This window comes from Prunus dulcis, chromosome 1, assembly GCF_902201215.1.
Source record: "Prunus dulcis chromosome 1, ALMONDv2, whole genome shotgun sequence".
NCBI classification, from domain to species: domain Eukaryota; kingdom Viridiplantae; phylum Streptophyta; class Magnoliopsida; order Rosales; family Rosaceae; genus Prunus; species Prunus dulcis.
Genome location: NC_047650.1, coordinates 24730780 through 24758110, shown reverse-complemented (window position 1 = coordinate 24758110; position 27331 = coordinate 24730780). Strand labels below are relative to the sequence as shown.

General features: G+C 37.7%; 3 protein-coding genes, 1 long non-coding RNA gene and 2 pseudogenes across 6 annotated transcripts; 2 read left to right on the top strand and 4 right to left on the bottom strand.

Moving 5' to 3' along the window:
- The first annotated feature begins 1433 nt into the window (after positions 1 to 1433).
- Positions 1434 to 3774, top strand: LOC117614801 (transcription factor CSA-like). Its single transcript, XM_034343707.1, has 3 exons — positions 1434 to 2283; positions 2417 to 2923; positions 3187 to 3774. Exons 1-3 carry the CDS (start codon positions 1671 to 1673, stop codon positions 3501 to 3503), a joined length of 1437 nt encoding a protein of 478 aa, XP_034199598.1. The 5' UTR covers positions 1434 to 1670; the 3' UTR covers positions 3504 to 3774.
- Positions 3775 to 5224: 1450 nt separating this feature from the next.
- Positions 5225 to 8502, top strand: LOC117616266. 3 transcript variants are annotated; one of them, XR_004584119.1, is made up of 3 exons: positions 5225 to 6451; positions 7428 to 8022; positions 8318 to 8502. It is a non-coding gene; the product is annotated as an uncharacterized LOC117616266 (long non-coding RNA). The 3 variants fall into 3 exon arrangements; XR_004584118.1 differs by lacking the exon at positions 5225 to 6451 and having other exon boundaries at positions 7015 to 7522; positions 7879 to 8022; XR_004584117.1 differs by lacking the exon at positions 5225 to 6451 and having other exon boundaries at positions 7015 to 8022.
- Positions 8503 to 9015: 513 nt separating this feature from the next.
- On the bottom strand, positions 9016 to 10217 carry LOC117617063 (annotated as a pseudogene).
- Positions 10218 to 10926: 709 nt separating this feature from the next.
- LOC117616012 (probable calcium-binding protein CML45) lies at positions 10927 to 11523 on the bottom strand. Its single transcript, XM_034345211.1, has one exon. It carries the CDS (start codon positions 11506 to 11508, stop codon positions 11008 to 11010), a length of 501 nt encoding a protein of 166 aa, XP_034201102.1. The 5' UTR covers positions 11509 to 11523; the 3' UTR covers positions 10927 to 11007.
- A 3325-nt stretch (positions 11524 to 14848) lies between these two features.
- Positions 14849 to 18322, bottom strand: LOC117615016 (cyclic dof factor 1-like). Its single transcript, XM_034343978.1, has 2 exons — positions 17764 to 18322; positions 14849 to 16533 (listed from the first exon to the last, which is right to left on the bottom strand). The coding sequence occupies exons 1-2, from the start codon at positions 18001 to 18003 to the stop codon at positions 15226 to 15228; spliced, it is 1548 nt and encodes a 515-aa protein (XP_034199869.1). The 5' UTR covers positions 18004 to 18322; the 3' UTR covers positions 14849 to 15225.
- Positions 18323 to 23995: 5673 nt separating this feature from the next.
- On the bottom strand, positions 23996 to 24720 carry LOC117616768 (annotated as a pseudogene).
- Between the last annotated feature and the right edge of the window lie 2611 nt (positions 24721 to 27331).

Sequence of the window (27331 nt, the reverse complement as noted above, 5' to 3'; positions counted from 1 at the left end):
GATGAATATGACAAGGCCAAAGAGAAATTTGTTTGTCTTGCAGCTTCCCAATGTGGGATATGATGACATCAAAAGAACACAGGGATCTCATAAGCATGTTCACATGCATTATATACATATATCTTAAATGCTACAGGCATGAACCTGTACAGGGAAAGGAAAGGGGAGAATAGTGACACACAAACGTGCATGAGTAATTTGGCTTTGCTGGGACCCCTGTGGTATGTATGTACAAACTGACTAGGAGAGTTTTGTAGAGGAATTGAAAAATTCAAGCAAACTCCAGATGGTGAGGACCATTCATTAATAGAATAGTAAAAAAACCAAATGAGGGTCTAACTGATCTGCTCTCTCTATCTTTTTATGAGTCGTGTATCTGTATTCTGTGATGGGTTTTTGTTTTCTTTTGAATTCTCATATTATGCAGAGTCAGGATGTTCAAAGATTTTGACCCAAACTGCTCACTTCTTCAAAGCCTAGATAGTACATTCCTGTGAAAACTATGACAAACAATAAATGAAACGTCTGCAACTGGGTTTTCCAGAGAGTGAAAACTAAAAATAAGACCAAAGTTTCCTTCCATTATTTTATACATGTTAGTATTTATTGTTGATATCTGCTATTATTTCTTAGGGTAAGGCTAAGGGTAATAAGAAATGAGTCTAGTTAGACATTAAAAGTTTAACCAATTATTCAAGGTCATTAGAAGCTTGAATTATATCTGATACAAAAAATAAAATTGATGTCTCCTCAAAGTACATGAACCCTCTATCCTAAAAGAGACAGAGAAACAGGTGGGGAGGTGGGGTTTAGAATGACGTTAAGGAAGTGGCCTTTTCGGACTGTTATAATAGTTGTGAAAGAAGGGACATGAAAATCAAAGCAAATTTCATGGCCAAAGTGTTTGGTGGTGATGGTCGTTAGGTCAACTTCAGGTGGTTAACTGCAACCCAAGGTAAACAGCCTTCAACTCTAGTTAAAAAGGAGGTTTGCTGAGTGCTGCTGAAGATGGATGGAGGGCTTGCTGGCTGGCTGGCCTACCTTCTTCTTTACTAGTGTTCAACAGAAGGAAGGGCTCTTGTGTCAAAGTGCTCTTCTATCTGTGGTTTGAAAAGAAAGGAGTGTCTTAGCCCTGCACAAGCCCAAGCTAGCACACATCACATTAAGAGTCTTTCTTGTCAATCTTGAGAGAGACAGCCTTAAGCAAGAACCTTCAACTTCAACCCCATGAACATGAATGGAGAGAGAGAGAGAGAGAGAGAGAGAGAGAGAGAGAGAGAGAGAGAAGTTTCACACGTGTGAGTGATGTGGGATTTGTTAAAGAAAGAGAGAGAATAATAGTAAAATAATAGAAGGAGCTTGTTAAATTATAGGGTCAGGGTCGTCAGGGTTGTTAACTACTTAAAAGCACTTCTCTCTCTGTCTCTCTCCTCCAACTCCCTATACACACAGAGTCAGTGAGACTGAGATGAGAGGCCGTGTAGTGTAGGTTTCTGAACACTATTTGCTATTTTTGCTGTTTCTAGTTTTCCTTCTTGCAACACTGCAAAACAAGTCCTTTCTCTTCCACCAGCTGTCTGTCATTTTTTTGCTATAATAATTTTTATTTCCACAGCCAATTGTTTTTCCCTCTTTTCAAGGCCATTATAAGATGACTTTGTAACAGTTCGATGTTAACCATTAGCATTTGTGACAAGAAAGGAAATGAAGGCATGGCAAACAATGGGGCTATATATGTAACAGAAAACCCAAATGCCTTCAGCTGCTTCTCCTCTGCTCCCTCCTTTTCCTCTTCTTTTCCCTCTTGTTCAATGGGAATGGTTTATGCGGATATGGGCTCTCTTTCACTTAGTTCCAACTATGGCGTTGTTTCATCTGTTTCTTCTCAGGAGAGTAGCTATATCTCAAAGCTTTCTGAAGTGGAAAATGGGAGGGGGTTTTGGGGTTTTCCTCCTATGGGGAACTGCAACAACAGAAGCTCTGAGGACTACCACCACAACACTGACATTGGTGACGGTAAGGGCTCAGATAGCAGCAGTGATCATGAGAGTGGGGAAAATAATCAGACTTGTATGAATGATGAGAAAGCCAACCTAATAAACCATAAGAAGTACCCTAATGAGAATGTGGTGATTGGTGGGGAGGAAACAGAAAGTGGGCAGTCAAAACATTGTGCCAGAGGGCATTGGAGGCCTGCAGAAGATTCCAAGCTCAAGGAACTTGTCGCTCTTTATGGCCCTCAGAATTGGAACCTCATAGCAGAGAAGTTGGAAGGAAGATCAGGTAAGAAGTAAGAATTTTTTAGTCCTTTTGTCCATAGGTATGTTTTCTGTTCCATTTTTTTCTTCTCTCTTTTGCTTTTTAGTGTTTATTCTGATCTTTAACACATCTCTCTGTGTTTGTCTATGTTCAAAAGGTAAGAGCTGTAGACTAAGATGGTTTAACCAGTTGGACCCAAGGATCAACAGAAGAGCTTTTACTGAAGAAGAAGAAGATAGACTAATGCAAGCTCATAGAGTATATGGAAACAAATGGGCCATGATAGCTAGGCTCTTTCCTGGAAGAACTGATAATGCTGTCAAGAACCATTGGCATGTTATAATGGCCAGGAAGTACAGAGAACAATCCAGTGCTTACAGGAGGAGGAAGCTCAGTCAAACTGTTTACAGAAGAATGGAGGAAGATCCAAGCTTCAATGTCTCAAGGAGTACAGAGCCTCCATCTTACTGTACTCTCAATCTCCCCCACAATGGAGGTCTCAGCAATAGCACTTTATCTCCTTTCTCATATGGATCAAGCTATAATGGTGTTGTTGGTTGGGGGGTTGACTATTATGGCTCAAATGGCTCACCCAACATGACCAGTGCGGAAGAAGAAGAAACAATCCCAAGCAAAAAAGTCCTTCCTTTCGAATTCGTCCCTGGTATGTCATTCAGGATCCCTCATTTCCTTTCTCACGATTCTTTCTGTTCGTGCATCTTTGGTTTTTGAGCTGTTTCTTTATTGGCTCCCCGTTTTACAAGCTTGCCTCATTGTCTTGTTCTTTGTTGATCCGAGGCCTCAACCTTCTATTTTCCATTGAATAATGCAACCCTTCTTAATTGGTCACCTTTCTAGTGCGTAAAACTCTCTCTCTCGCACATACACACAATAAGTTACAATACTTTCTCTGGCTGTGTTTTGCAGGTACCAAGAGGAATGAGGGGGTGATGGGGATGGTGAGCCAGAGCAGATCTTGGGATAGTTCAAGTGATATTGAGGGTCATTTATGTAACCTGCATCCTCACCATCAACCATACATGATGGCAATGCAACAGGCAAACTACCACAACCTTCTTCACAGTTACTCAGATTCATCAGTATCAGCATCACCACGTCAAGTTTCAGCCAGCAAACCCTCACCATCAGCTGCTGCTGCTGCAGATGAGGACAGAGTTGGTGGCAGCCACCATGAGACCCTTCCACCACCATTCATTGATTTTCTTGGGGTAGGAGCCACATGAAGTTAGAAGCCAAGAAAAGCTGAAAAGGGTTTTTCACTTAATCATCAGAAAAGGGGCTCAATGTGGTTGTGGTCCAAGAAAACTATGAAGCCATTAGAGGTAAAAGAGAAAGGATTGTTGTTTTAGTTCTCGCTGACATTGAAGAATCTGCATCAGTCCCTTTAAGTCATATCCCACCATCTTTTTCTATGTACCCCCCAAACTCTCACATGAGACCCTTGCCAAAAGGTGAAACAAATAAATTAGATTATTGTCACAAATTGACATGTCACATTTGTTCTCCCTCTCCCTCTCCCTCTCTCTCTCTCTCTCTCTCTCTCTCTCTCCCCATATTTTCCTATGGTTTCATGTTAGGAATTCCATGGACCTCAAGAAAATGAAGATCGAATTAACTTAAGTTTTGTGTGTTTTCAAATCTTGTAATTGTTTAAAAATAATAATTGGGAAAAGGAGTAGTTAGAATAAAATGGGGATGATGATGAAATGATGAGGCAAACAAAGACAAGAACAGAGGAATTGGAACTGTTTGGAACATCCTTTTCCCACGGGGACTGTGAAACTGAGGCACAAATTCTGCAACCGAACACCAAGCAAGCATATGTATATATATATCTCCCAATGCATTCATGATGGAAACTGTTAAACATGCTTTCCCCATCAGCAGAATCTTAGTGGGAGAGAATTCATGCAATGCAATGCAATGCACATGGGCTTTAGCCGTTTGGAACTGTCTTAAATAGTAGTTACTATTTTGTGGGATAAGAGTCCACAACTTCTCAAGCATATTTGCTTATTTTTCTGCTGCTGAATCAAGTAACATGATGTGATAATCCAATCCACACTCAAAGCAGTCACTATTCACAAGTCAAGGGGTGTATATAATTAATCCAATACCGTATTAACTGGTTTCACTGTACAACATAATTACACGTGAGATTCGGTATGGAAGTTTTTTTGGCCAATATCTGTTGCCCAAAACAGGAAATATTGAGTAGTCCACACTCCACTAATTGTTTGAATTTGACTTGAAAACTCATCCACCTCTGTTAAAGACTAGACTCGAGGTTCATAGAGGAATGCTGACTAGTCTTTGGGCCTTCGTACAAGATTTCCATCTCAAGACTGTTCCTTTTCACTCAGGCTACTGTTTTCTTGAGCCTGTCTGGGGCTTATTTGGGCTCCTCCTCCTCACCGAACAATTTCGAAAGCTCTTATGTACTAAACCAACCTCCTCTTTTTTTTTTTTCGGACAAAGAAGCTTTCATTGAAACCAGAAGAGCCATACAAAAGGATACCATCCTGAAAAGCTAATAGAAACTCAGGGGAAAAAACTAAACTCACAGAGTCTAGTAACCAGTTTTCCCCCACTAAGACAAAAACACTAAAAAACAAAAATTACAATTAAGGGGGACTAGGAAGTCCATCAGAAGCCAGAACCCGCACCAGGGATGGAGGTGGCTGATTAGCCCATCCTTGCGGACACACCGCCCTTAATCCTATCGCCGCTGTCACGTGAGCGGCGCGATTTGCACCACGAGGGATCCAACGCCATTCCACGTAAGAGAACCCTGCACTTAGGCGTCTGATCTCATCAAGCAAAGGGAGAATGGTCCAGGCCTTCGTGCATACATTACCTTTGATATTATCAATGAGGACTTTTGAGTCTGATTCCATCTCTATCTTTGAGTAACCTCTCAATCTTGCACATCTTAGAGCCTCGATAGCTGCCTTCTCTTACTTGGTAAATTTCTTCATCCGCCGATAAAGAATTACACCTGGTATATGTAAGTCTTCTATATTTTGATTCAAGGACAATTAGATAAAAACAAATGCGAAGCAATTCCAGGTTGAACAGTCTCATATACTTAGAGCTCATTTGGTGACGTTTCTTCAAATAGTTTTCAAAAAATGAATTTGTATTTTCAAGATATGAGAATGCATCAAACAGCTTTTGAAAACATTTAAACATACATGGTTTAAATATGTGAATTAGCTAAAACCTTTAAAAATGCCCATTAGCTTATCCCTCATTTAAATTAAAATTCCAAAAACACAACTTCTATTAATTGTAAGATTAATTCACTACAACAAAAAAGGTCAGCAGTGACCAAATTCCCAGTGACCGGGTCACTAATTCTTCAGGGACGTTTTACGCTTTTTTTCTAGTGTTTAGTCACCAATTTTTAAAATCTGTTTCAGTTTGGTCACTGAGAATTGCTTGTTTTTAAACCAGCCCAATGTTGTTTTATTATTAGTGACCACCAAGTAAATAAATAAAAAATTATCAAACGAATGTTTAAGGCTTTAATGACCTTTTTTAGAATTTTAAAATTAGTGTTTTCCTTTCTTCCGTCAACTACAGTAGCTTCTTCCCCAAAATTCTAAATCTGAGAGAGTTCGGCCTTTACTTTTGTCGAGAGAAAACTATAGTAGCTTCTTCCCCAAAATTCTCTGCTCCAATTTGAACCATGGAGTTAACGTAGAAGATTACTTTACTTTTTCGTTCGATTAGCCTTGTCTTTTGGTCAGCCAAAGAATTGGCTTTGGTTTGTACGATTGGGCACAAACATTTCCGCTGGTTTTCAACAAATCGCTCAAAGATCGCTCTGGTATTTTGCATTGTGATTGTTAGTTATTCATTTGCTTTTGATATTGGTTCCTTTCTGGAATCTGAGTTTGATTTCAGTTTTAACACAAGTTTTCAAATCTAAGCAATGCATGCACGGGTTGGGGTTTCGAAAACTGATAGATGGGTGGGTGGGTTTAGGGTTTCTAAAATTCAGAGACGGAATGGTGTGATTGCTATGAAATTATGTTAAAATTATGTGATGAGCTTGACGAGATTTCGATTTTGAGTTTTGATTCCCAAAAGCTTCGATTTTGAGATACGACCTTGAGCTGGTGAGATCCTATTCTGAAAGCACCTTTTAAGACCATGAGCTCCTCTGGTAAGAAATCTTGGATATCTGGCTGTTTGGTTTTCATCTTGATGCTGCCTTTTTCTTTACTCTTATTGGTGACTTTTGCTTATACTCTCTTGCTGTTTTATTCTTGCTCAAATTGTTTCATTTTTTTAATATAATAATGCTTTGTGTGGTATGAGCAACCATCTTTTGTCCGTTTAATATCATCTCTTGAGCGTGTGAGGTTAAGAAGTTCAGCTACTACATGGGTGTTATGGAACTTATGCTTGATGTGCTGAATTGCTATGGAATTCTGTCATTTTTTGGGATATGAAATTGCCAAATGTCAATTAGTAGTGGATGTGAAATAGTTATTTGATCAGGAAATATCATCTTAAGAGTTATGTTAATACTATTTTGGGAAGATGGAACTATACTATTTTGTTCTTTCGATTTCTTCTCCTATTTTGTTCTTATTATATGTTTCTTTTCAACATGTCTTTCATCCAGTCCTGTTTTTGGCTCAACTATGGGAAGTTGAAGGTTTGTTCATCAGATTGTTTTTATGCTTAACTGAAGTCTTAATTATCTTTGATTTGAGGTATAGCTCTGATTTAAGTTTCAAGTTTCATGAATTTTTTTTATATTGCTGTATATACAATTCTTTAATCAAAATGTCATTTGCTCTGCATCCGCACATAGGTGGTTCAGTCATTATTTCTATATCAGTTCTGTGTTTCATGAATATAACGATTGTATATAATTTTTTTGGTTCATTTTTCATTTTCTTATGAAAGAATCAGTAATATCATTCTATTATTCATTGATGGTATGCAGATTCTATATTTTTGTTTTCATCATTGGCCATCCATACATAGAATATCTGTTAGCGTATCCAAGGTGCACACTTTTAGTGTAGATTAGTGATTTGATCTGCATGTTTAGCTGAAATATGTGTATGGTAGACAATAGAGAAGGGTTTTTTGAGCAGTAGGTTCATTGTATTTGGTTGTGTTTGTAGGAATGGGCTTATAAGTATTAATACATAGCAAAGCATCAAGAGGGTCCTTCTCAACAATGGATAAACTTATTCTAATTGAGGATGCAGAACATAAGGTTGATTGTTAGTTTTGGCTTGAGTAATTGGTGCAAGTTGTGCTAATTTTATTATTAGAAAATAACTCGTGTTTCAGGTTCTTTTCTTTGCATTGTGTTGTGTATGTAATTGCATTTCGACCGCTAGTCTTGTGGTTAAATTTTACCTAACACATTTTAATATTTTTTAAACTAGCAAAAGCCAATTTAGGATTGTGGTTCTTTTATGAGACAACACACTCATAAGAATTATAAGTCATTACTGATTTCATTCAAGTTTAGGGAAATTTAGGATTGTGAACCTTTTACTTAACACATGTTATTTTTCATGTACAATGCTTAATCTTCTCATATCTTCCATTGCTACCATCTTACAGCATACTGCTCAAAAGCATGAACCTCACTTTTGAAAGATATGATCCTGCTCTGCTTAGGTGCATTGTGATACATCAGGATAATGAACTGTCTGAGTCTTCCCCAGTAGCTCACTTCTACTTTAAAAGGGGACATCAACACTAAAGGTATGCAATTACTAATCCAAACAGTTCATTAATTTGCAGGATTTTTATTAGTATACAAATTCTTCATGTTTTGAATTAATTGTGTGAAAGATTCAGTTTAGTTGTTACTTGTAGGCTTTCTTTCTGAATTTTACTCAATAAATATGGTCATGTAGATATTATGCGCAGTTGAAGTCTTTTATTCCTTTTAACAATCCTAGTATAAACCCTTCTACTGGACATTGTACAATTATGTTTAGACTCTCTAATTTGTTTGTGTTCTGATGGTCGAAATTACTTCAATTTTTTCATGCAGGTTCAGGAAGCAGTTAGAGAAGGTGTGGTCAGACATGAGATATTGAGCAAGAGATGTGCTGGTTGAAATACATTTATTTTTAGATTTTGTTTTTGAGAGATGTATGTCTTGTGAATTTGTGAGAGAAATGTTGATACATATATAGTTTTTGGAATGATATATGATACACTTTGTGTTGGGTATCAGGATTTTATCTTTAGTAGACTATTCATGAAAAAAAAAAAAAATAGATGTCATTTTATAGTGTTAATAAGTGACCAAACAATTGTAAATTAGTCACCAATTGTTCTACATACATTTAGTGACCAAATTATAAGCCTTTAGTGATGAAATTTGCGGTCACTAATAGCATTTCCATTAGTGACTAATAGAGGTAGTCACTAATTGTTTGCGTTTCAGTGACCAATATTTGGATGTTGGCCAATAAATAGAATTTGTGACGAGCTTCTAGTGACCACCCAGTGACCACCACTATTTGGACAATAACTATATTCAGTGACCAAAATGGAGACTTTTTGTGACCAACTTATAGGCCATTAATAAACGTTTTTCTTGTAGTGATTAGAAGCCGACATAGTCCATCAAACAACACTTAAAGCAAAGAGTTATAATTGTACAACACATAAATAAAGGAGAAACCTCCGAAAACATTGTAACTAATCAAGGGACAAGCCATGAAATGTAAGATGAACTAGAAGCTAACATAGTCCATGAAAGGGTGACACAACCCAAATAGCTCTCTGAGAATTGGTGCGCAGAGGGTAAGGTTGTGTGATAGTTCCGTCCTCCAAGTTGAAGATACCCATATCATAATGCTTGGTCACCATCGAATGTAGGATAACTTGATGTGTAATCATCAGTGTAATATATGGAATTTGACTAGCATCCAGGAAACTATGAAGCTAAAACAGAGATTGAATCATTGTCGCCCACAAACAGAGCCCCGTCTCCTATGCTTTTCAACTCAACCTTGTGCCTAATAGATCCATCTTCATCGTCGAACACCCACTTGTAAACCTCAAAGCCCGTAGTCCGCCTATTCTTATGCTTAAAAAAAACAGTCCATTAGCGCATAATTTCTTAGGATATGCAACAAGTCTCCCTTAGTTGATTCTACAAGATATGCATGAAAACCATAATCTTGGAATGGCTCTGGATGTGTGAGTAGCTTTAGCTGTGAAGAGTTTTTAATATCACTGCTACAAACATCAAATGACCAAATCGCTCCAAGTTGTCTAACTGCGTATACTTGATTTTTATAGAATATAACATCACCATATAAACATCCATCCTTGAGGTAAGTCCAAGAGCTTTGGCCTGCCTTGATGAAAACCAACCGGAACCAGCTATGGTAAAGTGCTACAACCACATAATTCTCCGGATTAAGAGCGGAATGAGTGGACAAGAATCACCTTACGAACATAATGCTTGTAGTAGGAGTTTTCATATTTTCTGACACGGCCTATAAGGGGAGCGAGAAGAATGGGATTTGCTTTGGTGAAAGGATTACTAAGTGTTATGAATCTACTGTGGCCAACCAACCATGGCTAAAGCCACACCTCCTCTTACTAAAAGGCACTTGCAATTCAATATTGTTGTAGATTATTCCTTCAGAAATGTTGTACAACACCCTTCCTCAGTCACCGTCGTCGTCCTTGTTTGGGATCAAGAGCATGGGGGGAAGTTGTTTATTGCGCCACTGCTGCGTTGCATGATTATAGAGTTTGGACATAGAACGCCATTGCTTGCAAACGGCAGAAAAACGAACATGGTCAATGGGTTCTAATAACTTATCCAGAATAAAAAAGATGAGCACTGGAAGACTTGCCCATCCCCCACTGCTGAAGCTGACAGTCGGGGTCCTACGACAAGGTTTCTTGTTAGAGTTAAAACTGGACATGACTATAACTTTGAAACAGAAACGAATGGCAGAACAGAGAACAAGAGAACAAGAAAAGAATTGATGATGAGAAGTGGCCTCTATATACTAACAATTGAAAACAAATTCTTTAAGAATAAGGAAACAACTGGGGCCGTTTGGTAATCCAATTTTATAAACTCAAAAACAGATTTAAGTTCAAAGTCCCAAAAACCTTGTTTGATAGGTTCATTTTTAAAAACTCAAACCCAAAAAGAATTCAAAAACACCCCATTATTAAAAATAAAAAAAGTTAAGTTATACGGTTTTTTCTTTCTTTCTCTCTCTCTCTCTCCCCTCTCTCTTGTCGCTCTGTCTCTGTGTCTCTGTCTCTCTCGTCTAGGGATGGCAAAAAATTCCCGTCATTTCCCGACCCTAACATGGCGTCGGGGAGTTGTTGCACACCACCAAAATTGATACGTTTTATGCCTCACATCTTTTTCCTTTTCTTTTGTTAATTTCAATTTGAGGATTAAGGTTTTTGATTTTTGATTTATTTTTTATTTTTACATCTTAAAATTAGTTTGGAATTCAATACCAAACAAGTTTTTAGATCTTAAAATCACTATTTGAAAACTCATGTTTTAAAAAAGAATAATAATTTTTTAGTTTACTTTTTTGAGTAGGATACCAAACATGGCCTTATTTTCCAACGACAACAAGAAAATAATAAGATGAGTAACCAAAATTCCAATAAATATTATTTTTTATTTGTTTATAAGGAAACTACACAAAATACCGACTCTTTAAAAAACAGGAATTAATTAAGATGTCAACAAAAGCTGTTCTCCATATGTTTCACAAACTCATCAAAATCAATCACTCCATCTTGGTTCATATCTGCTGCCTTAATCATCCTCTGGCATTCGTCCAATCCGAATGCATCCTTGAAACCGAAATTGCTTAAAACTCTTTGTACCTCTGCTGCATCTATAAACCCATCTCTGTTCTCATCAAACACATCAAAGGCTTCCTTCACCTCCTCCAAGTTGGGCTCCTCCTCATCAAACAGTCTCCAAAGCTCCTCTGCGCCAACCCTCTCTCCAATATTGTCTCCCTCTGCCTCATGTTCAAAACACATTCCTAGCCGGCCCATCACCATATCTACTTCTTCTCTGCTTAGTTCTGTTTCATCGTGTGCCTTGTTGTTGCCAAAGAGAGGCTCATGGGTTGGTGGTAATTCAGAACTAAGGCTGTGTGTTTTGGTCCAAACCTTCCATCTGGTGGAGACAAATTTCACAAGGGGTTGGAGAAAGTTCTGTATGTCCTCCATGGATAAGTTGATAATATTAATGCAGAGAAAAAGTATGGGGCTTTGTATCTTAAGTACAACCAAGGCTTCGACACTGTTATATTGATGAGAAAAAGCAATTGCCTTGCCTTTGAAGCGTCAACGTCTTCAACTTCTGTGTCAAGTCACGACCAATTTTCCTGGAAGACGATGGATGAATGCACTATAATTAATTAGAACGGACAGACTTAAATAGAAAAGCCACTCCTATTCCTAGTAGGAAAAGGACTAGGACTAGAGACTTTCTAAGAGAGAGAGGTTTTAATTTTCAAACAAAGGTTGATGACAGTTTTGGGTCCTCCAGTCTAGACCAAACCTTCTTTCTACGGGTTTCCTCATTAGGTCATGCAAAGAAAAAGGAAAAAAAACACTTCCAAGCCAAGCTGAAGGTTCACATCACATTCATCCATATAATTATTATAGTTTTCTCCAAAGTGCTTCTTGACATGTGAGTGCGCGACCGACTGTTATATCTCCTGGGGAATTCCAAGAACATTCTGAAACTTCCAGGAAATTGGGAGGGACAACCTTTTTTTTTTTTCTTTCTTGCGTGTAAGAAACAGTGCAGTTTACACCAATGATTTTATGCTCATAATTTACATCATAATAATTCGCAAGAGGTCCCCTCCCCTTGTAGACTTGTGTTGTGGCACTTTGGAGGCCTTCTGAGGGCCTATATATGTCCAATTTCCTCAACTTGAGATCCTTCCTATTTATTCCTGGATATTTCGGACCCAAACGAAACAAATTTCCAACTTTTCATTGGCTTGATTTCTAATATCGAAGAAAAGAATCCTAAGAAAACAAGGGCAACCCACTTGAGTTGAGTTTGTTGATATGTCCTCCATGTACAAAGCAGAGACAAGGTCTTAAGGTGTGCTAGATAATTCGGGCCCAACTTCAAACTCGGTTCGGGCTTGGAAGCTTTGAAGCCCAGCATTGTTATTAATTTCTCTTGGTTTTTAGTTTTTCCACTCTCAATTTGTAAATGGTAACTAATTAATTACAAACAAATAATAACAGTAATTAATAAGAAGATATGGTTTAGTCAAATTAGTTAGAATGGATGTGCTCTTCATTCTACACCCGATTTTCTATAATTTAGATTAGATTAAAATAGAATATCGTCTTTATAAAAAACAAGGACTGATTAGCCTTTTTTAGGTTTTGATTTATCTAGAGTGAATGTCTTACATCTCTTATGTTTATAATGTTGTTTTTTTAACTTATCTTCAGTTGGAGTCTTTTCCCACTACCTAAAATAAGAAAAGTAGAGGTATGGTAACAAGCAATCAAAGTTCCATCTAGCTTTTAGTTTTTGGATGGAACTCCAAAAGGTGCATTTCCCCTACTTTTCCCATGAAAGGAACCTTTCTTCTGAAACATTTTCCAAGCACTTACTCTCCAACATAATTTAGTGGAAATAATATGATAGGTTTCATCATGTCAGTCAGTCAGCCATCCATCCCAAATGAACCCAATACAAAGTCATGCCATAAACTAAAATTCAACATCTCATGATAAAATTGCGCCCACCATTTCACCTAAGGCACAACACAAGAACTCTCACCCAATAAGGAGGCATGATGCATCATCAAAAACGACATGTCAGACTCATGTGCATTTACACACCCAAATAAAAATAAAAAAACGAAGGCAAGTGGGTTTTGGTGGTGTATTTGAAAATTGTTTTTCTGAAACTCTAAGATGGAAATGTGTTGGAGATTAATTGGAGTTGTTCTAACTAGGTTTTTAGTTGAAGTCCTTATCAATGTATAAATGTAACACCTTAAGGCTTAAGCTTTCCGAAAGGATAGAGTCCTTTAATGATATGTTGGTAGGCATGCATGCCACATATTAAGATAACATTTCAAAAGATTGACATGGTAAACATTATTAAAAATTAAAAGCTCTTTTAACGGAAAAGAGTTTGACTTGGCTTTTCCTCACTACATTTTTTTCTTTCTTTAAAGAAGAACATATTTTTCTTAATTGTCTTTTTCTTACGAAAACAATTTTGGACAGGGACTAAGTAAGGTTGTTCATAGGTCTGGGAGAACTTCTCTATTCAAACAAACATTAATAAAAAATAAAAAAATTGTTTTCAACTCAGGCAACCTTTTTCCGTATTATCTTGTATCTATATATATATATATATATATAAAGTAAAAGGCTGTGAAATATTTAAAGTATCAGAAAATGTTATTGGGTAATGTAAACATGAAGAATTGGAATTATTACTTAAATGAGGATAGTATAGTAACTTCACATTTTTTCATATTAAAAAAATTAAAAATTAAAAATAAAATTAGATAATGAGTCCTATTTTTATGTACCCATTATCATTTTTATTTTTAAAAGAAAAGAAAAGAAAAATCAATTGGCACATAATAATGAAAAATCATACGAAAACCAATAAAGAGCATAATAAAGAGCAAGGTTTGATGTTAACTTGATTTTGGTTGCTTGAAAGGTTGGATGTTAGCATGCAACAGATGAGGACCACATGAGTTTTCACGGATATTTGGATGAATGTCACATATATTACTGACCGATAAATGCTAAAATCAGGATATTGTGATTTTCTTTTGTTTGTGTTGCTTAGTATGGGATAAATACTTACACAAATTTTCTCCTGTATAGACGTTCGAATATTATTACAGTGTATACGTCATTTATTTTCTACTATCGCTCCCTCCTTTTCTTCCTATCTACAATAATATCCACATAAAAATAAGTTCGTTTCAACGTCGGCATAGGAATATATATGTGAAAATTCTGAATTTTTTTTATGTTGGAATCACATGCATGGGTCCCGTAACAACTAATTTTGTGGAGAAATTGTGGGCTGCTAGCGACAACAAAGACAAGGAAATATCTGAATGTTGCTGTTGGAGGATGGATGAGAGACGCATACATAAATGGAGTGTGATTTTGAAATATTATCCAAGAACGTGAAATAGCTAGAAAAAGGAAAAGCCACTTTTTGTGTTTGTGGATATACTTGGCTCAGAGTGATTACACTTTTTGGTATTTTACAAATTTGGATTCGTTTGTTTTTGAAAGAGATAGATGCCTCGCGTATTGACACTAGTTCAAAGCTTATCTCCACAATTGGGGGCCTACAACAAAGACTTTTTTTTTTATACAATATCTTTTGAATCCTCAGTTTTCTAAACTGTTTCCCCACTAGCTTTCTTACGTATATTTTTAAATTCTGAACACTGAAAATAGAAAATCTATGTCATTGCAGTCTCCTTGGTTTGGTCAAAAACAAAACAAGAGAGAAACACGTTCCCTTGTAGCAGCTACGGAAAGCATCTGAGAAAAATGAAGTTTATTCAACAAATATTGGATTTTGATGCATATTTTTATTAGCTATCTTATGCTACCTCACATATGTATACAAACACTTGCTGAACCATCTACCTAAGGTGAAAATAAAAAAGACCTGTCCATAATGTTACACAGAGATTTAACCCAAAAAAAAGAAGTCTATATGATCTAGTCAGAAACAGCTTTGCTCTCCTACAAAGTGATTATCGGTTGTATGCTGTAACTTCTAGGAAAGAAGTTCCAACACCAAGGGTGATCAACAATATTGGCTTATGGTAAAATTTGTCAGCAGCAAAAAGTGGCAGGGAGGTAAACTCCCTTCCATCACCTTGTGAAAGTTTACAACTCTGACTTCAGCTGTGATCATGTTCTCTCATGGAAGTTGAGTGACCGGGACAAGGCTGCAGGATTGGCTTCCAACACTGGAGACGCTTCAACCACGTGATTTTTCTCGTCTCCCTTTGATTGAAATGCCTGGAAGAGACCTCCCTCATTAGTACAATTTCCCTTTTCATTCTTAATGCCTAATGTTGCCCATATGGAGCTCTTTGCTGCTTCACTTGGATCATCAATCCTTAATGTTTTTGGAATCCAAACACATCTATCTGAAGTGTTATTCTTCGCGTGATCTTCGTTCTGGGAGCTGGCTGGATTAAGAATGTCCTCATCTCTCGAATGTTTCCCTAAGGTTGGGGAATTTGGACCAGAGCTTGTAGCACAGTGGCTAAGAGTAGAGGATGGTGAGGAGAGACTTGGTAAATTCCAAGAGTCCGGTACAGTGCAGCCCCAATATGGTGGTGCAGGGTAGAATGATATTGGAAAGCCTGAATGGCAGAAAGGAGGTGGAGGCATTCCAGCGGGCCACTGAGCTGAGTTCCATGGATAAGGCCAAGGGGAGCCTGGAAAGCATGGTACTTGAGGAGGGAAGCTTTGACAGCTTTTAATCGCTGGCTCTTGTAAACCAACTTTACCTCCCCTCTCTGATGAATTTGAAGCTGTAATAGAAGATCCACTTGAGTGGGCATCCCTATTATCTCCTGGTATGGAAGAAACCCCAATTCTTTGTTCAGGCCTATGGAACCCACTTTGAGTACAATTTTGTGCTTGCTCTGCAAGGTTCAATACAGAAGCCATTGATTCACAAAGAGGAGAATCCGAACCAAAGGTCAGGACAGTACCATTGCTTCCCAAAGTAGTGTTGTGTGCACCATTTGCAGCACTAGCACGAGCTGTTTGCAGAGCATCTGACATTAACATGTGACGATATTGTGAAGCTGAAGAGTTTTTATTCTTGCGACGACCAGCACCCACAGGCACATTCCTCATGATTCCTCCAGCAGTCCAGTATCTCTGACAGTTCTTGCAGAAATGGCGAGGCTGGTTGACATTGTAATTATTATAATAACAGAACTTGGTGTCCATGCTATTACATCGAGGACATGGAAGTATCTTGTCTGGCTTCTTTAGAGTCTTTTCTTGTGAGCAACTGGCCTCACTCTGGTCTCCATTATTAGAGGATTTCAGAGATGAAGTTTCTCTATCAACTGATGGCGTTTTAGGATTCTCGCTAATTCCAGATGATGTTGTAGGAGTTTTTAAGTCTTCTGTGATTTGATATGAGGTATCATCTTCCTGCTTCTCAGCTGTGAGTTCCTTCTCTGATATTGTTTCCTAATATTTCAAACAAAAAGGTCTGATCAGAAAAGTGCTGTAGCTGTTTTTTCAGTAAATTGAAACAAAAATATGTAGGGAACCCTGAACTAGACTTAAAGACATAAAGAACTAAAGAAGAATAAAATTAGATGAAAAATCTCATCTGATGTATAATCCATATTCTTTACTGATAGACAGATTGTTGAAGGCACAAAAGCTAATACATTGATTTTTGAAAACTTTGTAGATAGCCATTTTAGACAGCAATCAGCTTTCATGTGTCGATACATATAAACTTTTATTATTATTCAGAAACTTTACCATTTATTAACACATCAAGGGGAATTAAAAGTAGATAAGAAGGGAGCCAAAGAAAAGAAAAGGAGTTGTTATAGAAAACTGAGCAAAACAGAAAAGTTTGTTCAGAAAGAAAAGGTAGAACAGGCTTGTGGGGAAAACATTTATATCACTGCAGAAAAACCAAAAGCACATCTGGGAAGTATCAGAAGCTGTGAACTCACAAGAGTAATTCAATCCTGACCAAAATGAAGAAAATTCTAGAAAACGCTTTTCTCTTCTCTCTAAATTTTTTGCCAGCCATGTCAATCTACAAATTTGACATAAATGGATAAATGCTTCTGAGAAAAAACAGAGTAAGCAAATCAATCCATGGAAAAAGTCCCATAACCAAAAGCATAATTACTGCTAAAGTGCAGTGTTAAAAAGTTAAGCCTTTTCTAATCCATGCTTTCTGATTCCCTCTCCAAACCATTAAAACAGCCTTTAATCCTCAACGAGAACTTAATGATTAAAATGTTAACCAAAAAAGCTTAAAACTTGTGCAACTAATCATATTGAAAAAGAACCCAATTTTGGAAAACTTGAACAGAATCAAACTAAACCCAGAAAAAGACTCGTAAATCCAATACATCCTTGAAATACAGCATCCGAATATCATGACGTAATCCTCAAGTCCCACAATGACCATAAAATAGACAACCTCGAGATAACCAAAAGGACAAAAAAAAACCAAGAATAACACTGGCCAAATTGACAATCTTGGTTACAAAACTACAAACAATCAGGGATGATTAAGTATTTCAATTGTGAGATCAGATCCCAAAATCACAAACTCCATAATAAAATCAACCCATTTACAATTCTGAGCTTCTGATAAATGATGGGTTGTTCTTAGAATATAAAAAAAGCAGCAAATTTTCATAGAAAATAATTGAAACTCAAACATACCTTGTCCACTCTCGTTGAGTTCCCTTTAAGAGAATTAGTAGTAGCTGAAGAAGAAAGCTTTTGCTTGTCATCAGAACAGTCTTCAACACCACCACCACAAGCAGTGGCAGCAATATCAGAATCAACGGCTCCACAAGACTCATCAATGGCGGAAGAAGCCTCATGGTTCAGTGGCGCCAAAGCCAAAGGTATGGTCTTTCCAAAGAGCTTTATCGTGGGGCCTTCACTCTCGGAAGACATTCTAGTAATTTTGATTAAAACCCAATACAAGAGTCTCTTTGTGTTTCAAACGAAGAAAGACACAAAGACACAGAGTTCCAAGTGTTTTGGGTGTTTGCGTATATTGTAGTTGGTGTGGTTTTTGAGTTTGATCGAGGAGGAGGGAGGGGGGAGGAAGAGGAGTTTAGAGAAGAGAAGGGTGAAATGGTAGTGGGGTTTAACGAGGTGGGGAATGCCACATCATCAAAGGGGGAGATTTGTGAGCCACAAGTTGTATGTGGCCTTTGAGATCTTTCGCGCTGTTGGATTCCCCCACATTTCTTCAAAAGATAGTCCTTTCTTTTGTCCTCTCTTTTTTCCCTTCCATGTCAGCAAAAACCCCCCTCCCCTCCATTTCACCCTTTTTTCCCCCACAATTACTCCTTTTTCTTTTGCCTTCACCTGCCTGCCTTCTCCAAACTTAAATAATTTACAACATAATAAATTGTTTGGATAAGTACTCTTGAAATTCTTTTTGTTAGTTGCAAAAGGAGAAGAACTTTTTCAAATCCCTATACATTTACATTGCGTGTCATGCTTTCGTGGAAGACAAGCGAGACTCATAAATACTTATTATTAATTATAAAAATTTAATGTCGAACTTCCCTAAAAAAATTTGTTAATTGTTAAAGAACCTTTTCAAATCCCTTTACAGTTATACTGTGTGTCAGACAAATTCCTTTACAGTTATACTGTGTGTCAAACTTTGTAGAAGACAGCGAGACTCATAAATACTTACTAATAATTGTGGAAGTTTGATGTCGAGCTTTTCTAAAAAATGAGCGAGACTTATAAATACTTACTATGACTAGTAAGTCATGAAGTTTGCCAATTTGGAAAGTAATTTAATAAAAGCATTCTCTACTAAAGTTACCAAATGAAATATTACCTTGTCAAACTTATTAATTTAATAGTATTTCTCTCTAGTATATTGAAAAATGGGTTTAGGGAATATGAAAAATGTAGGCAAATTGTAAATGATATGGAAACGTGCAAGTTAGCATGTTTGAATTTGGTTTGATAAACTAATAGTGTGGATATATTTTTCCATTCAAAAAAGTACAAAGGAAAGAAAATGTCTATGAAATTCTACACACATACTTTGTCTTTGGAAAAACAATTGGTATCAAACACTTTCCGACACTTGAAAAGAATTAGCCTGTAAAATTACTTCTTTTCCTTTCGGAAAATTGTCCTAGTTTATTCTTTTAATTTTTTTATTATAAATTATTGTGTAGCTTTTTGGAGCAGAGCAACGCCCGAATGGCCTTTGCCAGCTGTGGGAAGTTATAGGTGTGTTTGTGAAAAAGGTGGCTTGCAGTAGAAAACACGTGGCAGGTGGACCCGCGGGGTCACCGCATTGAACATTGAAAGTAGGGTGGTTGAGGGGCCCACCTGCAAAAAGCGTACTGAAAAGGTCATCTGATCATCACCGCCGTTCATTCCGTAGTTCCAAGCTGATGGCACTTTCTCTCTCAGTCTGTCGACACAGAAAATCCTGTTCTTGTTTGTGGCTCTCCAAATTTGTAATAGAGATTTCTTTTTTCGGTTAACAAAATTGTATTATTTGGTTTTGATGCCGTCAGATATTTATTTATTACATCATTTAGCACAATTATTCTGTTATGTGGGATGTAATCATCTGTAGCATTTGCGAACACATGCGGTTGTCAGAGCACTTGGAATGAAACTCTTGTAGATATTGAATTAAAATCTTTCAGCTATAAAACGACATAGTTTGGAATTGCCTCCAGTTTATTAATGCATTGGGCTCATTTTGATTTTTATAATAAATTTTTTTGATTATTTTCTATAAAAAAAATTAAAAATTACATAAAATTCTAAAACGACAGAATTTATTATAATATAGCTCCAAAATGGAGCTTTGAGATGTTCCTTTTTTGGTTGTTGTCAAGAAAAAGTTCCATAACTTGCAAACACAACATTAGAAAAGCACGAAGACATAGTTTGTTTAAAATTACATTCTATTATATGTGGTTGCCATTTTAAAGAGATGCATTGAATCCTCTACCAATATAAATTATTATTATATTTGAAGTAGTGGCTGGCTCAGTGTACAGGTGGAATTATGGTGGTCAAGTGAATTTGAACTACCTTTTAGGCTTTTAAGCAATTATAGCATTTTTATGAGGGTGATAGAAGGATGTCATCATCCTCTTTAGGCAAAGCAAGCACACTCTGTTTTCTTTCTTTTTTTATTTTTATTTTTCAAACAAAAGAAATACTCAAAATTCAAGGCTTTATATTTGCTATAATTTGTCAAACAGGTCTAGCCTAGTATAAAAAGACTTGACTTTCAGATTAGAGGTTTTAAATTTAAACTCCTATATCATCTTAATTGTGCATAAAATTTCTTTTTATATAATTTACACTATCGCTTGTACTCACGGAATAAAAAACTTACTACAACTTGTTTTGTTGGCCGACATAAAACGATTGCATCCAATCCAAGTACGAAAAGTCAAAATCTCTTTTGCTTGGAAATTCAAAGTCACCATCTTTCTCCAATAGATAGATATATATATTATCTTTGACAACATAAGTTGTTCTACTTTTAATTGGGTTCTTTGTTTTTCAAAGATATTGAAAATATTAACAGATGAGATGATTTTGGACTTCAAAATTTTCCTGCTAGACTTTCACTCATTTGGCAATGGTTGGTTGGACTTGGGATTTTTCCCTTTTAATAGAGTCTGTTAGCAAAAGCAAAACTAAAAATAAAAGGAAAGCATGGCTACAATTTGATCTGTTGCTGTTGGCATGGCAGAGATAGCTGTGACGAGATGGGCTCAAGCTTTATGTACCACATATTTGACTTTCCCTCCAGTTTAAATGGAAATGCAGATTTGACAAATTGCTAGTAAAAGTCAGATAGGCTAGAGACTTTAAGAATAATATTGTTGGTGTACGCAAACCACTCAGAGTTTAGAGACAAGAAATATCAAAACCTTGTAGGTAGGTCAGGGATGGACGGCTCACACACAACAGTATCTGATCTAATTAAGGCTTTCTTCTTTTAGCTAAATTGATGTCTCTTTTTAAATGCAACATGAAAGAAGAGATAAACACAGACGATTTTATACACTGATTATTCAGATATGATTTTTTTTGACCCCATTTATCAACCCCAAGTAATATGACTTCTTTATGTTTCTTTTCTATTAATAAAATTAATGATAAGGAGATGGATAGGGCTCTCGGAATGTGTTGGTCTATGTTTGTGCATTCGATGATCGATACTGAATAACTAATCTCGCCTCATTCTTTATTCTATTTAAAAATGAAAATAAAAATTTGCAGAAGTTGATTAATTTCCACTTGGTACAAAAAGTTTTACCATGAATTTCTAAAATGATTGTAAGCCAACATGTTCATTTGTAGCAAAGCTTCCTTCAGGCAATGAACTGACTATATGCTTTTTCTCAGGTCAGAGTTGCAACCAGAGGTAAAAGTGAGATGAAAACAATAAGTCCAAATTGTCTTGGATATTATATATAGTTGCAGCCAAATAGCAGGCGGTTCCTATGTTTCTACATGTCTTCTGCACAGGAAACGGTGTGTTTTGATGCGGAGGAAAAGAAGAAAAAACGTACGACGGGTCGTTTTGGTAGAATGCGGAAAGAAGAAAGATGAAACGGCAGCATGCGCATTGCGCACCTTCACCTTGGCTAAGAGCAGCTCCAGCAAGGGAGCCCAGCCCGAGGCGAGGGCAGGAAAAAAAAGAAAAAAAAAGTCGCTCCAGCGTGCAGCCCAGGTCCGGGGGTGGTGTGGGACCCACCAACTCGGGCCAGTCCGAAGGCGAGACCAGCCCGAGGTCCAACTCGCGTGTTGCTGACGTCAGCCTCGAGTAAAAAATTTGAAACGCGCTCGCTGACGTCAGCGCGACGCCAGCTCCAACGGTACGCTGCCACGTGTCGCCTCCCCAGCCTTCCGATCTGCTTCTCCAAATTAATCCAACGGCTGAGGCTTTTTTGCGCAAAAAAAATCGTAAATTTTTTTTAAAATTTCTAAAAAATTCTTATATATTTTTTTTTCTATAAATACCTATCAATACCCTTCACTTTCAACACCAATACTCTTACATTTCATTATACTTCTACTATTATTCACTCGTTTTACTCAACATTTTCCTCTTTTTCATCTAGCATTTTGATTTCATATTTTTATGGCTTCTTCTATCGAAACCGGAGGGGCTTGGAGCACAATGGAAGATGTTTCCTTGTGTGAGGCTTGGCTCCAAATTTGTCATTGTCCCGTGTCCGGCAATGAAATGAAATTTTTTCATATGTGAAAAAAAATTCATGCCGAATTTTGTGAAAAAATTCCGGGGTCTACTCGTACGGAGATGGCATTATCCAGTAGGTGGAAAATTCTCAATAAAGAGTTGGGAAAATGGAGAAATGCCCTAGCAAAAGCGATGGACAACTATAGAAGTGGGCAAAATCGGACTAACGAGGTAAGTATTTTATAATTTTTGTTTTATTAAGTTTAATCTCCTAATATATATATTTTGTTAATATTGCTTGCATTTTCAATATTTTGTTCATATTGCTTGCATTTTCAATATGTTGTTAATATTTTTTGCATTTTCAATATTTTGTTAATATTGCTTGCATTTTCAATATTTTGTTAATATTGCTTGCATTTTCAATATTTTGTTAATATTGCTTGCATTTTCAATATGTTGTTAATATTTCATGCATTTTCAATATTTTGTTAATATTGCTTGCATTTTCAATATTTAAATATGTTAAATATTTATTGCATTTCCATTTTTTTGTTAAATATTTATTGCATTTCCATTTTTTTGTTAAATAGATGATTCAAGCACAAATGTGGTTCGGTGCAACCGGGTGTGGCAAAAAAAGTTTCACCCATCATGAATGTTGGGAGGTGGTGAAATATTGCAAACGCTTCATAATTATTCCGACGGGTCCGGAGGTTGTGTTAAACGAGACGCCACTCCATGATTCAATGACATCCGATTCACCTCTCGATTCTCCTATGAGTCAAGACTCACCCATCGAAAAGGAGCCGAGGCCCATTGGCCGAAAGGCCGCGAAGGCAAAGAAGAAGGGTAATTCAAGCAATCAAAATTCACAATTTTTTGAGGAAATTGCAAGGCAAAACGGCATAAGAATAGAAATGGAGCAAAAACGCCAAGATCACGAGTTGGCCCTTCAAGCTGAGTATGCACGAGAAAGGGAGTATTTGCCTAAAAAAGAAATGGCCAAGACAGATCGGGAAACCATGGCGATGGATACAAGTCATATGTCCCCTCAAACAAAACAATTTTGGAAGCTAGAACGAAGGGATGTTATGAGAAGAAGACTTTTTCGGGATGATGGGCCTAGCAACACGGATTGGTTAAATGATGGAAACCATTAAATTAGTTAGCATACCTTTTATGTATTTGTATTTTAGTTGTTTTCTATTAAAGTTGTTGTAATTCATGTATTTTATTTTAGTAGTAATTCGTAATGACTTGTATTACATTTCGTTATTTAATAAACAAAGCATTCAATAAATTACCTTTTTATTCAACATATTCCATACTTCAAACAAAACATAATACAAATAAAAATAAAAATACAAACAAGGCACAATAATAATAACCAACCACAACCAAACCATAATAAATAAAAATACAACACAACCTAACCATAACTAAATAAAACATAACCAAATCATCTATGCTCCATCATTAATCTTCATTGCCTTTCACCGCCCATAGATGCTCCATCAAGTGAACTTGACGCATTTCATGAATATACGAAGATTGCATCTCCGTATATCGATCTATCATTCGGGTCATCAAATGACCATCCCTCACCAACGGTTCCGGCTCAAACGGTTCTCCATTTGGCCCCATAGGCCTTTCATAAATCCGTGTCAAAGCCGTGTTCATTGGATCCGGTTAGTAGACCTCTAAAGCATCATAATCGTACTCATCCTCCACAATCATATTATGGAGGATGATGCAAGTCATCATAATGCTTCTGAGGATCTCCTCATCAAACATACGGGCCGCACCTTGAATAATCAACCACCGAGCTTGAAGGATGCCAAAACACCTTTCGACATCTTTCCTGTATCCCTCTTGATATGTAGCAAATAATTTTTGCTTCTGGGATCGGGGATTCGGAATGGATTTGACAAAAGTCATCCACCTCGGGTAGATGCCATCAGCTAGATAGTATCCCGTCTGGTATACTGTATTGTTGACTTCATAGGTGACATTGGGGCCCTGGCCTCTCAAAACATCGTTGAAGACGGGGGATTGACCCAGCATGTTGAGGTCATTTTGTGATCCTGCAACTCCGAAGAAGGCATGCCAAACCCATGTGTCGAACCCAGCAACCGCTTCAAGGATGATACTTTTTTGCCTTTTCTATTTCCATAATCACCTTGCCAGGCAGTTGGGCAATTCTTCCATTGCCAATGCATGCAGTCGATGCTACCAATCATTCCAGGGAATCCTCGAGCTTCGGCTTTTTGTAGAAGCTGTTGGAGGTCCCTGGGAGTAGGTCTACGCAGGTAGTCCCTAGTGTACAGAGTTTCAACAGCTTGACAAAATCTTACCAAAGCCTCCAACGTAGTGGACTTTCCCATCCGAGCAATCTCATCCACCTGATCAGCAAATGCTCCATACGCCAACATTCGTATAACAGCTGTAAGCTTTTGCTCCGGAAGAAGCCCCAAAACCCCAGCAGTGACAGGACCCGACCCAATTTCCACTTTGGAATTCGAGCCAAGTCCTGTGCGTGTCCGACACCTGGCGAATGTCGGGCACAAATGACCTTTTTACCCTTCTTACTTTAATTTTTCTTTAAATTTTCCTTAGACTTCTGCCGAAAATTCGGCAGAGTCTCCTCTGTATTTTGACCAACCCCAAAACTTTTCACGTGTCAAACAATCTCAGAAACCCTACCAACAGCCAGACTAAGTCAACAAACAGATTCCAACCTCAGTTCCTTATGTTCAACATGATATCAGAGCATTTTCTAGGGTTTTCAAGGTTGCAAGGATTCTGGAAAACTTTACCTTGGCGCGGAAACTATGATTGGCCCGGTGGTGGATCCCGCGTCCTTCTACGGCCTGGGGGCGAAAAACAGGTTGAAAATGTGAGTGGACCAAAGCAACAATAATGTTCTTCAAAACAATTCTCATAAACATAATATCCCCCATGGTAAAATAAATTTAGCTAAATAAAACTGAATACTTACTTATTATATCACGCGAAGTCAATTCAAGGCATTCTATATCAGTCATATTCAAACTTGAAAGTTTCATACAAACCACTGAATTCAAAGCTTTCATAAAAGTACTGAAATCCAACGCGTATAAAAACTCTGTTCTCAGATCTTTCATAACTGAACAAATATAAAGGGATCTATATCTGAAAAATCAGAAAAACTGATTTATAATAGCTGAAAATCAACATTTAATAAAGAAACTCAGAATCCTTTGAAAATACCACCAATATGTACCCCTGTCATTTCCGTCAATTCCCTGGCAGGTCTCGGGCGTCACACAGACTTACCCGAGCCGCAAACTGGCGAAATCAGGGGACTATGATCAGCCTGTCCCGCCGGCAGATTTCTCGATGACACCAAGTCAACTCGAGTCGCTCTGGCAGGATGCAGGGGACCGTAGTCAGCCTGATCCGCAATCCCGGCAGGTCTCGGGGACATAAAGTCAGCCGAGCCGCAATCCTGGCAGGTCTCGGGACACCAAGTCTGCCGAGCCGCAAATCCCGGCACTCACGGTCCGAGCGTCCCCGAAACTCGTGAGGCAAAGTCAAGTGCACCGACTGAACTATAATCAGACTGGATGTCCGTAGACATCGGTCCGACTCTGGGTAATCACCATAAAGAAAAACGGGTACAAGGTGGTTTTAAAATAAAGTCCTTGTAAAAAGAAATATCTGAATAATAACTGTAAAACTCAAGTCGTGCTGCGGTCTTAACTGAAACTCTGTTTCTGTAACTGGTAAATAAGCAGCACCGACTTATAGAATTATTACTGTACTGCTCATATTCAAAATCGTATTAAAACTTACTCAAAGACTGAATGAAGAAACTTACTCAAATAAACTCAAATATAAAACTCATTTATATAAAATCATTTATAAAATCTATTTTATATAAAAGCACATCAATTCATATAAAAGCACATCAATTCATTCATGAAATCTGATTTATGAAAGAAGGTCCACTCACAGATGGTCCAAGCTAATTTGACCCTTTGAAGCTTCCTCATGCTGATCGGTTGGACCTCTGATGCCTTACTCGATCGATTTGGTGGAGAAACGAAGGAGAATTTCGAGCTGGAAGTTCGGGTGGCTTCGCAGGAACCTCCGTCGGAAAACATGGTTTTCCGGCCAACTCAGGGCGGCCCCGGGGTTGAGATCGGTCAGGTTGTGACGGCGACACGAAGGTGGACCTGTAGGTACCAACGGCGGAGATCGGCTCGGCCTGTGGTGGCCGGGCTGTCCCTTGGAAGGCGAAGGGTCGCACGACCCCATATCGCGCGAAGGAGAGAGAGGGAGGAGAGAGAAAGTGACGGGGAGAAGAGAGAGAGGGGGTATAAAATCTGACTTTTGGCCAAATTACCATTTTGCCCTTCGCAGTTTTTAGACCATAACTTCTTCGTTACAGCTCCAATTCGGGTCTACTCCGTGTCTACGAACTCCTTTCGCCGCGCTCTACGCAATGGCGTAAGCGAAATTCCCAAATTCTTTCTCGATCAAAAAGTCAAATTTTTCCCCATTAAAATATGCGAGGGCAATTTGGTCATTTTGCTAAAAGATATTTTCCTTACCTTTCTAGATATTTCTTTCTTTTTTTGATATTTTGTTTTGGGTTCTTACAAGCAGCATCACACTTTTGAACAAAGTATGCATCATAATTACAAATGAGGTTGCATTCTAAATCGCCTTCGAAAATCAACATCAGAGTACAAAGAAGTTGGGATAAAATAATCTTCCAAAAGATTCTTACCTCGAGAATGCCTATGTCTTTCCACATTCCGGCGGCGGCCGACTTGTGAACCANGGCGGCGACCTTGGTTCTCTTCTTCTTGCAAAGCCACTGCTATGAGAACTTGCTCATCAACTTGTCTCTGCAACTCATTGACTTCATCTGCTCTACGGTTTCTCTCTCTTGTTTCTCTTTCTTGCCTCTCCAAGCATCTCCTAAATTCTTCCATTTAGAATNAATGAAGTATGAATTCTAAACTCTNAGAAATGAAAATATAGAAAGATGTGGTGTGAGAGGTATGAGCTGAG

What these genes read in the sequence shown, in the direction of transcription:
- LOC117615016 (XM_034343978.1), bottom strand. Translation starts at nt 18,003, where the DNA reads ATGTCTTCCGAGAGTGAAGGCCCCACGATAAAGCTCTTTGGAAAGACC. An exon ending in ACTCAACGAGAGTGGACAAG is followed by an intron (nt 16,534 to 17,763) that starts GTATGTTTGAGT and finishes TTGAAATATTAG; the next exon opens with GAAACAATATCAGAGAAGGA.
- LOC117614801 (XM_034343707.1), top strand. Translation starts at nt 1,671, where the DNA reads ATGTTAACCATTAGCATTTGTGACAAGAAAGGAAATGAAGGCATGGCA. An exon ending in GAAGTTGGAAGGAAGATCAG is followed by an intron (nt 2,284 to 2,416) that starts GTAAGAAGTAAG and finishes TATGTTCAAAAG; the next exon opens with GTAAGAGCTGTAGACTAAGA. An exon ending in TCCTTTCGAATTCGTCCCTG is followed by an intron (nt 2,924 to 3,186) that starts GTATGTCATTCA and finishes TGTGTTTTGCAG; the next exon opens with GTACCAAGAGGAATGAGGGG.
- LOC117616012 (XM_034345211.1), bottom strand. Translation starts at nt 11,508, where the DNA reads ATGGAGGACATACAGAACTTTCTCCAACCCCTTGTGAAATTTGTCTCC.